The sequence below is a fragment of the Phascolarctos cinereus genome, unplaced genomic scaffold (assembly GCF_003287225.1).
Source record: "Phascolarctos cinereus isolate Bilbo 61053 unplaced genomic scaffold, phaCin_HiC Scaffold_5;HRSCAF=322, whole genome shotgun sequence".
In the NCBI taxonomy this organism is placed as follows: domain Eukaryota; kingdom Metazoa; phylum Chordata; class Mammalia; order Diprotodontia; family Phascolarctidae; genus Phascolarctos; species Phascolarctos cinereus.
Genome location: NW_027555958.1, coordinates 261,474,322 through 261,487,533, shown reverse-complemented (window position 1 = coordinate 261,487,533; position 13,212 = coordinate 261,474,322). Strand labels below are relative to the sequence as shown.

Genomic DNA, 13,212 nt, shown 5'->3' with positions numbered 1-13,212 from the left:
TTATAGCAGTAACACAGAAGTCTGGGAATATATAGATATTGCATGAGCTATCCTTTAATAGCTCTTACCCACAGTGAGTATTCCACACCTTTCCTCCCCAACCCCCCATGGCACCCCTCTTCCCAATCTCTCAGCTGAGAACCTTGCTTCATACTTCACTGAAAAATGTAAGCTCCCTCTTCTCCTCTCCTCCTCATCTCACATCATTCAGCTCTCCTTTCCCACTATCTCCTTCTCCACCCCTGTCTCAAATGAAGAGGCCCTTCTCCTTGCCAAGGAAAATTCTTCTAAATGCATCCTTAATCTTATCCCATCTTCTCCAACATTGTTTTTTTCTATCATACCCACTCTTTCACTAATCTTCTCTTTCTATCTACTTGCTCCTTCCCTGCCACCAAGAAACATGTTCGTGTCTCCTCCATCCTTAAAAAGTTCTCATTTGATGTGATCATCCCTGATCGTTCTCATTCTATAACTCTCCTCCCCTTCACAGCTAAACTCCTCGATAAAACCATCTGCAATTGAAGCCTCCACTTTCTCTCCTCTCATTCTCTTCAAAACGCTAGTCTGACAAAATCAGTCAGCATTCAACTGAAACTGCCCTCCAAATTTAGCAATTAACTCTTAAATGCCAAACCTAATGTGTGGTTTTTGCCCTATCCTCATCTTTCCCATCTGCATTCTTTGACAATGTTGATCATTCTCTTCTACTGGATACTGTCTTCTCTCTAGGATGTTCAAGACATTGCTCTTTAGATGAAGCAATTAAGCACCACCAAAACATGCATTACTATACCATCTTACCACAACCACTCCAATGTTGACTATTCCATCTCTCTCTCTCGGTTGAGCTGAGTTACCTTGCTCCTATTGAGAGAGTTCCTTCATTCTGTATTGTCTGGTATATATTTTCCTATGCATACCTTCTCCAATTTCTGTTTTGCTATTATTTGAGTTTCTTTGCTATTCATTACATGTGTTCATTATGGAACTGGAATTATATGAGAAAGGGATCAAGCCTTGGATATGGAACCTGGGGCCTTCCTTTCCCCCAGAAATAATGAGAAATGATAATCAGAAGTTAGATTGAATCCAGTCATATACCCTAGCCAGGGGTGGAGAACGTGTGACCTAGTGGCCCTGTAGGTCCTCAAGTGCTGCCCTTCGACTGAATCCAAACTTCATAGAACAAATCTTTTTACTAAGGGGATTTGTTTTATGAAGTTTGGATTCAGTTGAAGGGCTGCACTTAAGGATCTAGAGGGCCACATGTGGTCTCAAGGCTGCAGGTTCCCCACCCCTGCTAAACTAATAATATTTAAGGGAGATATAATTCTATCTTGGTACCCCCCTCTCTGAGGAGAGCAGAGTGACCTCTGGCCCCAGTCTCTGGATTCCTCTCCTAGCAAGAATTAAACTTTGCCTTGGAGAAGGATAGAGGGAGAAGGGGCTAGAGATATCTATTCTGCCTCTTTAAGCCACACAATGAGAGCCCCCTCATTACATAGTGTGCATTTCTTTTAAGAACTGTTTGTTAATATCATCTGACCACTTCTCTACTGGGGAGTATTGTTGTTGTTCTTTCATATCTGCCTCTACGTGACCCCATAAACTACAGCACACCAGGCTCTTCTATCCTTCACTATCTCTGGATGTCTAAGTTCATTGTTTCCATGATACTATCTATCCATCTTGTCCTCTGCCATTCTGTTTTCCTTTTTTCTTCAATCTTTCCCAATATCAGGGTCTTTTCCAATGAGTCCTGAATTCTCATTATGTGACCAAAGTATTTAAGCTTCAGCTTCAGTATTTGACCTTCCAGTGAGTAGCCTGAATTAATTGTTTTGAAGTATTGACTGATTTGATCTTGCTGTCCAAGAGACTCTCAAAAGTCCTCCCTAGCACCATAAAATTTGAAAGCATTGATTCTGCTATGTTCAGCTTTCCTTTTGGTCTAACTCTCATGGCTATACATTGCTACTGGAAAAACCATAGCTTTCATGATTTAGATATAAAGGCTGATACTATAAACAAACTGGGAGAGCAAAGAATAGTTTGCCTGTCAGATTTATGGAGAACAGAAGAATTCATGACCAAACAGGAGATAGAGAACATTACAAAATGCAAAATGGATGACTTTAATTACATTAAATTGAAAAGGTTTTGCACAAATAAAGCCAATGCAACCAAGATTAGAAGGAAAGTAGAAAATTGGGAAAGAATTTTTACAACCAGTGTCTCTGATAAGGGCCTCATTTCTACAATATAGAGAGAATTAAGTCAAATTTATAAGAATATAAGTCATTCCCCAATTGATAAATGGTCAAAGGATATGAACAGGTAGTTCTCAGGTGAAGAAATTAAAGCCATCTATAGTCATATGAAAAAATGCTCTAACTCACTATTGATTAGAGAAATGCAAATGAAAACAACTCTGAGGTACCACATCACACCTATCAGATTGGCTAACATGACAAAACAGGAAAATGATAAATTCTGGAGAAGCTGTAGGAAAATTGGAACACTAATGCATTGTTGATGGAGTTGTGAAATGATGCAACCATTTTGGAGAGCAATTTGGAACTATGCCCAAAGGGTTATAAAAATGTGCATACCCTTTGACCCAGCAATAGCACTTCTAGGGCTGTATCCCAAAGAGATCATACAAATGGGAAAAGGACCCACATGTACAAAAATATTTATAGCAGCTCTTTTTGTGGTGGCAAAGAATTGGGAAATTGAGAAGATGGGCCATCAATTGGGGAATGGCTGAACAAGTTGTGGTATATGAATGTAATGGAATACTATTGTGCTATAAGAAATGATGAGCAGGCAGACTTCAGAAAAATCTGGAAAGACTTGTATTGCTGACTGAAATGAGCAGAACCACGAGAATGTTGTACACAGTAACAGCCACATTGTGCGATGACTAATATTGATAGATTTAACACTTCTCAGCAATGTAAGGATCTAAGACATCTCCAAAGGCCTCATGATGGAAAATGCTATCCACATCCAAAGAAAGAACTATGGAGTTTGAATGCAGATGGAAGCTACTATTTGCTATTTTTTTTCCTTCTGTTGTGTTTTGTTTCCTCTTTCTGGTGGTTCCTCCTATTAATTCTAATTCTTACTTATAACATCACTAATGTGAAAATATGTTTAATAGGAACGTATATGTATAGCCTATATTAGATTGCGTGCCATCTTAGAGAGGGAGGTGGGGAGAGAAAAATTTAAAACTCAAAAGCTTATGGAAGTGATTGTTGATAAATCAAAATAAATTAATAAAGTTAAAAAAAGAAACTAGAAAAGAGAAGGCAGAAGAATAACAATATTTAGCTTCAAAAATAAAGAATTTCCATTCTGAAAAAAAAAACCCATAGATTTGTCTATATGGACCTTTGCTGGCAAAGTGATGTCTCTGCTTTTTAATATGCTGTCCAGATTTGCCATAGCTTTCCTTTCAAGGAGCAAGTGTCTTTTAATTTCATGGCTGAAGTTGCTGTCTGTAGTGATCTTTCAGCCCAAGAATATAAAATCTGACACTGCTTCCATTTCTTCTTCCTCTGTTTGCCAGGAAGTAATGGGACAAGTTGCTAAGATCTTAGGTTTTTGTATACATGTATATGTGTGTGTGTGTGTGTGTGTGTGTATACAAACACACACACACACATATACATATATAATTTGATTGTCTCCTTCATTAGAATATAAACTCCTTGTGAGTAGGAATTGTCTCATTATTTCTATTTCTTTTCTCAGTGCCTAGCACAGTATAAAGCATAAAGCAAATATTTTGTAGGTGTTTATTGATGTGATTTATTGGAAGGTACTAAAGGATGATAACTAAGTTAGAGTACCTATCCAACCTGAGAAGGTTGGTAGGAATTTGGGTTGGGAGGGGCAGGAGACAAATTTTGGAGATACTGACAGAGACAGAATTTGTGAGACATTTCAATAAGTGTAATTGATTGACAAATGGAGAAAAGCTAAAACACAACTACCCAGCACAAGTTTTCACTGCACTGTTTTCCCAAATGAGATTCTCTGGTTTAGTGAAAGCACTTCAGGCAACTAAGACATAGTATGCTCCTTATGAACTGTTCTGGCTTTTTAATTTCTCTTCAAAAATCAAATCATTTGAGGAGAAGAAAGGGCATATCCTGGTTTCATCATATAGTGAGTATATCCTTTTCTTTCAGTACATTGATGACATGCTACCTGCAGAATCACCATACCTGTATGGACTCCACCCCAATGCTGAGATTGGCTTTCTGACCCAGACCTCAGAAAAGCTCTTCCGCACGGTGCTAGAGATGCAGCCTCGGGACAGCCAGGATGGAGATGGAGGAGGTATCACAAGAGAGGAAAAGGTAAATGGTGGAAAGCAGCTCTGACATTTCTTGCTAGGAGTTGTTTGAGTAAATTGATTTGGTGGTATGAGTGATTCAAACAGAGGGGTTAATTCTGGGTATAATTAAAATACCTTTGTACACAATTTATGTCTACTGCTTACATACTACTCAGACCCTAAACTCCTAAACATGTCTCTACTAAGCCTGTTCACACATTCTTACCTTCATTCACTTGCCACAATCCACTCAATACTGCTTTTTTTTTCTGTTCCCCAACCTAGAACTCTTTATTTGTTGTATAAAAAATTTAATGTCATTCTCAACAAATACAAAACAAACAATATAGAACTGAATTCTGTAGTAAAATCATGTTTGATGATAATGACAGCTTTAACAAAATAATATTTTTGTTATTCCTTTTAATCTCTTAATTCTTTAATATATAATTTCCCCCAGCATGTTGAGTGGACCCACTGTATAGAATTTATGGAAGACATAGATGAGAGTCACACTGTTTGGGCAAACATGGATGGACTGTCATCTTCATTGTTGAAAGGAACATATACAAGAGTCAGTCAATCAACAAGCATTTATTAGGTACTTATTATGTTCCAGACATTGTGCTAAATGCTGGGAATAGATATATGAGTGGGATTGAGACCACTTACCCAAATAAAAGCTCAGAGGTTTCTCCAGGTAGAAAACAGAAGGTTATTTTAGCAAGTCTCGCATGAGAGTTGGGCGTCACCCACCCAGGGCAGACTGGAGTAGTGAGGCCCAGCACAGCAGCAAGCAGTTATATAGTCTTAGGCAAACCACTCCAAGAAGCCCCCCTCCCCACTTGTTTGTCTCAATTTCTTTATCCTCATTGGTTGAGGCAAGAGACCTCACAGTCTATATTTAGAACCCAAGAGATACATTTCACTCAAAACAAGCTTGGGAGCTAGAGGATTGCCTTATTTGGTAAAGATAAGGTACAAAACAAAAGAGGGGATGGTTACAAAACAAGGAAGGGGGTGGGCAGCTAGTGCACAGCCCCCATTCCCCAAAAACGAAAGTGAAACTTAGGCCCAGCTCATGCTGAAGCCTTACTACGTTTTTGGAGCATAGCTTACATCTCACATGAGAAACTTTCACTTGTCTCACACATATATAAGGGGAAAAAATCCAAACTAGGCCCTCAAGGAGTTTACATTTTAAAGCTGGAGGTAACTTGTAAAAGGAAGCTAAAGCAGGGGGAAGGGAGGGGAGAGAATGTACTTTGGTGCAGGGTCATGATAGATAAGCCCAGGGAAATGCAATCTGATGGGAAATAAAGAGACCACTTGAAATCTTTGGGAGGAAGCTTGGGTACCCTCCTTAAATGGAGGTTCTGGGAGGATCCCTCCACTCTCCAATAAGAGAGAGGGGCCCTAGGAGTAGAGAGTACTAGTAAGGTATGAGTTCCAGGGCTGAAGTGATTTCACAGGATGAAGAGATTTCTGGGGACATGATGGAGAAGTTCAAAGAAGCATAGTCTTGTGACCCATTTAAGTATAATTATAGTCTATGTATTTTGTTCTAATTCTGCCATCTTTTTATGCCATTTCATAGTAGTATTCCATTATGCCTATATGCCACAGTTTATTTACTATTCTCCAATAGATGGACAAGTAAGTTGCTTACTATTTTTGTTCTTGTTTTGCTTTTAAAAAGTAAGGCAATTATAAATATTTTAGAGGCTTTTCTTCCTTTTAACAATATTCTTAGGATAATTGTCCCAGCAATATAACTGCTAGGTTGGTGTGTTGTGTCCAATTCTTTGTGACCCTATTTTGGAGGTTTTCTTGGCAAAAAATACTGGAACAGTTTGTCATTTCCTTCTCCAGCTCATTTTACAGATGAGGAAACTGAAGCAAACATGGTTAAGTGACTTGCTCAAGGTCACAAAGCTAGTAAGCCTGAGGGCAGACTTGAACTCAGGAAGATGAGTCTTCCTGACTCTACTGTGCCACCTAGCTGCCTATAAAAAACTACTAGTTTAGAATGTCCTTATTAGCATTAAAAATACTGAGCTATCACAATGAAAATTGGGCTCATTAGTCTTAGAGAGAGACAGGTCCTGAACTCTCTTTTAAAATTCTGTTTTGGGGAGCTTATAACTAGTGAAAATACTGTATAAGTAACTTCTAACATATGCCCCCAGTAAAACAATCTGCAATAATGGACCAAGGATTAGGGTTCCTGCCTGCAACCAAGAAAGTAATTTCCTAATCAGTATCAAAACTACCAGAACTGTTTTGCTACACACTTAGACCACAAAGAGACACAAGAAAATATATATGTCTGAGTTGACTACATTTTCATGAGCAAAAATTGATATAAAGTAAAATAGCTCATGAAAATCAAATGCAAGCCAAAGCTTGTTAATGAACAAGCAAGTGGAGGAAAGGCAGTTCAATTTCCTCACATTCCTAGTAAGTCTTTTGCCCTGACCACTCTGTAGAGTTGTCAAAAATATAGGACAGTCTTTATACTTCTCCTAGTGCCCTGAGAGGGAAAACCACAGTTGAAGCTGCTTCCAACTGGCTTCTAGCTCCACTGCTAGTGGCAGGTCCCACTGTTTTCTGTCTCTAGTGCTTTCTCCAGTCCTGCTATCTCTTCTTGTCTCACATGAGATTTTTATATTCACAGCACTGTCCCAAGAGTTTGTCTAAACAGCTGATACACATTAACTATACACGTGTGTGTGTGTGTGTGTGTGTGTGTGTGTGTGTGTGTGTATTTAACTATTCACTTTAATGCTAGTTGCAAAGGTAGAAGGAGAGTTAAAGAATTACATACAAGTTAATTGAACTCATGAAACTCAGATGGTTCAATCACTATTTAAATAACCCTTGGCTTTCCTTTGTCTCTTGTTTACAAGTCCTAGTGGCTTAAAGGCCTGTTTGCCTTTTTATAGATCTCTGCTACAAAGATCTTTTATAGGTCACTGCTACGGATAAATCCATTGCTAACCTGAGTCTCTCTACACTGCTACAATCCAGAACTTGGCTCTCACTCACTGTTAGTTTCTTTAAGGATAAAAATATTTGCTTGCTATGCATGCATCTATGAGTTTCTGCTTTATGTGGCCAGTTTGCTAGAGTTTTTTCTTTTTCAAAACAGAAGAGCACATATCTGTTCTTTCTTTTCTTTGTCTTTTCCTATCTGTTTGAATCGATGGATATCTCTTTTTCAGTCAAGAAAAGTTTATTTTTCAATCATGCACTTCCTTTTCCTCCTTTATCAATACTCAGTGAACACGGAATAGCTTTTCTCTGCAGCTGCTGAGGTCTTAACCTGTTTTTCTGCTGATACAAAGCCTTTGCTCCTATGTATATTTAAAAAGTCTATTTGAAGAAAACAGAACAATGGTGATTTTTTAGAAAAGTTTCACCATATCTGGATTCCTGCTTTTCATGATGGTACTTCTAGTAGTTTGTGAGGCTGGGATTTCCAGGATTATTGAGACCCATATTTTAATAGAAACACATATTCCCCAATCACTTTTCCTTCTCTCTTCTCTTACTGCCCTGCCAATCCCCTAACCATATCAAAGAGCTTTCACTCGCGGGGCTTAACTCCATTTACTCAAATTAAGCGCACTTTAGAACAACCCACAAGATTGTCTTTTGCATTTCCTTATAGATAATATTTAAATGGGCACTAAGATTTATGATGTTTTCTCCACATTCAACTCTAGAAACAGAAATGTGATATAATCTCAGCAATTTTCTCCAATTATCAGTAACAGCTTCCAGGTGTCATTTAAACCCCATTCCTGTTTTTTGCTATGACAGACCAAAAGGCCCCTTTCTATTTATGAGAAGGGTTTTTGCATCAGCATTTTCCCTAGAAATCATATTTCTGTGCTGTCAGTGACAGAAGTGAAAAGCAGGATGAAAATTTCATCTTTCTCAAATTTTAATCTGACATAAACTCATGTGTGCATTTTAATGCTTATCAACTACCTCCCCAAACAGGCAGTGTGAGGTAGTACAAAAAAATAATAGACATGGTGGCCAAATACCTTAGTTTAAGAACCAGCTCTGCCACTTAACTTGGGCCATGATTTTGTGCCAATCACAACTTCTAAATGGAAATACAACAATACTGTGCACACTGCCTGCTTGGTAGAGTTATTGTAAGGATCAAATTAAAAGAGTGAAAGTAAGCAGAAAATAATATTGAGAGCTATCATTATTGCCAGACCTAGGCATCGCCATCCCCAGGTCAGATGTCAGGCCAAGAAATAAAAGGCAAAAAAAATCAGTCATCTTGATTTTTTTTTTATTTACTCCAGTGGGGTCTATAGCCTTCTCAGACTTCTAATTCATTATTTATTCTGTGTCTCTCTCCTTGGGGCAGGTAAAATCCTTTCTGGCTGAAATATTAGAGAGGATAACTGAAGAGTTTAACATTGTGGAGTTGATGGCTCGGGTGGAAGAACGTACTCCCTACATTGTGGTCACCTTCCAAGAATGTGAACGAATGAACCTCCTTATTAGAGAAATTCAGCATTCATTGAAAGAATTAGATCTGGGCCTGAAGGTAAGTGAGCTCCTGGTGAAGGCTTATTGCCAGAAAGCATAGTTGGGCCCCACAGGAAGAAAGAAATGTACATGAAGAGAAGACTATTCCAAAAGTTCCAAAACAAAGTAAACTTGTCCAAGATTGTGGTTCACCAACAGGTGAAACTAATGATGCTTAGGATAACTAGGATATACTAGGAGCACTGAAACAGGGAAGCTAAAGTTGACTACTGGGGTTGGCCCAATGGTCCAATACAACTCAAAGAAGCAAACAAAAAAAAATTACATAATTACCACAGTAAGAAAAGGATTGAAAAAATTTACCTCCTTCCATTCATTGCAAAGATGGGAGAGCCACGGTTGTGAAATGTTACATATACTATAAGACATGGTTGAAATGTTGGTTAGTTTTACCAAACTACTTTTTTCTCTTCCCCTTTTAACTTTTGTTATGATCATAAGATCATAGATGTAGAGTTGGAATAAGTTACCTAATCCAACTCTTCATTTTACAGATAAGGTAACTGAGGCCCAGAGGGGTTAAGTGACATATCCAAGGCTAAACAAGTAATAAGCCTGAATGATCACTTCTGGGTATGTTATACTACAAATTCCATTCGTATATGACTTAGATAAAATGGCCCCTTTCAAACTCTCAAATTCTATGATCCTATGAAGTAGCAGAGTGGGGATTCTCAGAACCCATAATTCCTGAGTTCAGTATTACATTTATGCTCTCAATATAGCTACTGGCTCAAAAGATGCAGGTCTCAACCCATCTATTCTGCCATCATGTGTGACTATTGGCCATATCCTCTCACAAATATTCCATGAAGTCCACTCAACATGACCTCTTTTAGTTCTTTTAGGATTGTGCCAATAGCAATGGAACATTTAGGCTGCCCATCAGTTATCACTTGCTTTTACTGGGTGACCAATAACTCTTCCACAGTTCTTCATTTGTAATATGCTGTAACCTATTCCTACCTACCATTCACCTCTTCATTGTCCTTTGAGTGACCACCAAATTTAAACATTCAAAGACTGTGGCATTCCATGATACTGTGAAGGCTCACTGAATAGGCGAAGGCTCACTGAGTAGGTGAGGCAGGGAGGGATGTATTTGGGAGCAAATGTGATTGTAAAGGCAAAATATATAGACAAAATGCAGAAAAAAATCTAAAAATAAAATTGCCTCAGTAGACAGCATTCTGCCTCAGGAGAAGAGAATCAAAGATCCTGGGGGCAACCAGAATCCAGATTAGTGGAAGAATATAAACCCAGAGAAAAAATTCATGAGAAATAGAAAATGATCATGGGGAAGGCAATGGGTAGAAATAGACCAAAGAATGAGAGAATTTCCACTATGAGGCAATACTTCTATCCTCTCTACCTGCTGTAAGAATTGATACTTCTAAGAATACTTCTGGGCACAACAGAAAAGGAGAAGAAAGACAAAAGGTCTACAATGCCACAGAAAAGACAAAAATCAAATCAGGTATTTTAGAAGCTTTAATTTCATGAGGAACATGGAATTAAATTATTTCCTAAAGAAGGGATAAGTAAGTATAAAAGACCTGAATCAAAGAATAAAAGTCAAAAAAGACAGAAATTGAAGCAAATAATGAAGAGAAAGAGAACCAAAAAAAAAATCCTAATTCAGAAAAGCAATATTAAAGACAAATGAAAGGAGTAAATTGTCTCTCTCATACTCATCTTGAAACAACCAAACAACCATAAAATAGTGCCCCAGAACAAATCCTGGAACAGTGAAGCCAGTGGAAAGATGGGGTGGAGCCTGGGAAACTTGGAAGATCGTCAAGAAAGGTCCTTCTCACTCTGGTAAAGGAGGAGTGCAGTCCAGGACAGGAAGAGTCTCAGCAAGCCAGCAACAACCCAGTGTGGTGGAGAAGGCAAAAGTCAATACCAGGACCCCCATCTGCCTTAGCATAGCCAGGGGAACCCACAGACTCCAGCTCCAAGAACCACCATGTACTTTGGCACAGCCTAGAGCAGGCAGGCAACCTCCAGTGGCAGGACCTCCACAAGCTTCAGTGCAACCCAGGGCAAATAGTCATCCTCCAGAGGCCAGACCTCCCCATGCTTCAGTGTAGCCCCAGAGAAACACAGAAAAACCCCATTGGGCCTCAGTACATGCCAGACACCACTACTAGGACCCTAGCTCAGCACCGTGTAACCTACCAGAACCCTACAGCTTCTAGTAGCACCAGCCAACCCCCCACTGCACCCTCACAGGGTAGCACCAGAAATGAGGGTCCCCCATGTGCCTCAGGGCAACATCAGTACAGCACCAGGTAAATAGCCAGGGCCTGCAGCCACTAGCACAAGAAGTCAGGAACAGTGCCCCTTCTACCCTGAGAGCAGAACTCAAATTTAAAAGAAAGGAAAAAGGCCCAAAAAGAGGGGAAGGGGGATGAGCAGGGGGAAAAAAAAAAGAATTTGACCATAAAAAGTTATTATGGTGACAGGGAAGAAGACCAAGACACAAACTCAGAAAAGGACAACAATGTCAAAACACCTATGGGCAAAACCCCAAAGAAAAATGGGAAGTCATCTCAAGCCCAGAAAGAACTCATGGAAAAGCTTAAAAATCATATAAGAGAGGTAGAAGAAAATGGGGGAAAAAATGAGAGTGATGCAAGAGAATTATGAAAAAAAAAAAGACTACACAGCTTGGAAAACTGCTTAAAAAGTAGAACTGGCCAAATGGAAAAGAAAGTACAAAAGCTAATTGAGGAAAATAATATCTTGAAAGTTAGAATTGGGCAAGTGGAAGGGAATGACTCTATGAGACATCATGAATCAATCAAATAAATTCAAAAAAAATGAAAAAATGGAAGAAAATGTAAAATATCTTATGGGAAAAACATGACCTGGAAAATAGATCCAGGAGAGGCAATCAGAATATCAGAATATTTTGACTACCTGAAAGCCATAATCAAAGGATAACCTGGACAGCATCTTTCAAGAAATTATCTTTCAAATCTGGTCTCAGACTAGATACCTGACAGTTACTAACTGTGTGACCTGAGGCAAGTCACTTAACCCCAATTGCCTTGCAAAAAAAAGAAAAGAAAGAAGGAGCAGTGGATAGAGCTCCAGCCTTGGAGTCAGGAGGACCTGAGTTCAAATCTGGCCTCAGACACTTGATACTTACTAGCTGTGTGACCCTGGGCAAGTCACTTAACCCAGACTGCCTCACCAAAAAAAAAAAAAAATTATCAAGGAAAACTGCCTTGTTGTCCTGGAACCAGAGGGCAAAATAGGTATTGGTAGGCAGAAGCAAAACATTGGTGATGTGGGAAAGGGTGAAAGGAGAGAGGACAAACAGGAGGAAGAATAGGATAGAGGGAAATACACAGGTAGTAATCATCGTGGTGAATATGAATGGGATGAACTCTCCCATAAAACAGTAGCATATAGCAGAGTGGATCAAAAACCAGTATCCTACAATGTGTTGCTTACAGGATACGCTCTTAAAGCAGAGACACACACAGAGTAAAGGAAAACCTGGAAAGATTTATATGAACTGATGCAAAGTGAGATGAAAAACATGATCAACTATGAATGACTCAGCTTTTCTCAGCAACACAATGATCCAAGACAAGTACAAATGACTTATGAAGGAAAATGCTATCCATACCCAGATAAAGAACTGATGGACTCTGAATGCAGATCAAAGCATATTTTTTTCATTTACTTTATTTTTTCTTATGGTTTTTTTTTACTTTTGATCAGCTTTTTTCTTCCACAACTATGATGAATATAGAAATATGTTTTACATGATGGCATATGTATAAACTATATCAAACTACCAACCATTTTCAGAAGAAGGGGAGAAGAGAGGGAGGGAGAAAAAATTTGGAACTCAAAATCTTATAAAAATTTTCTTGATTTGTAATTGTAGGGGAAAATAAGATACTATTTAAAGCAAAAAAATAAAATTTAATTTAATTTTTAAAAGTGAAAAAAGGACAAATGGAGGAAAATATAAATTTAACTCATAACTTCAAATATAAATGGATTGAATAATCCAATAAAATGAGAGTAATTAGAAAACAAAACCCCAAAATCTGTTAATTACAAGAAATACCCCCCAATAATGCAAAAATATAAATGGAATAAAGATGAAGGGCTAGAACAAAATTTACTACGCATCAGGTAAATCCAAAAAAGAAAAAAAAGCAGGAATCGCAATCATGCTATCAGAAAACATTACATTGATAAGAAACAAAGACAAAAAACCAATAACACTATTAAATACATTAGCATCTAAACTC

General features: G+C 38.4%; 1 protein-coding gene across 1 annotated transcript in view; it reads left to right on the top strand.

The window, feature by feature from the left end:
* The window catches only part of DNAH9 (dynein axonemal heavy chain 9), a 458,278-nt gene that overhangs the window by 418,377 nt on the left and 26,689 nt on the right, over positions 1-13,212 (top strand). The window contains 2 exon segments of the mRNA XM_020965915.2: positions 4,206-4,376; positions 8,748-8,930. Of these exon segments, the coding sequence (XP_020821574.1) occupies positions 4,206-4,376; positions 8,748-8,930 (354 nt within the window).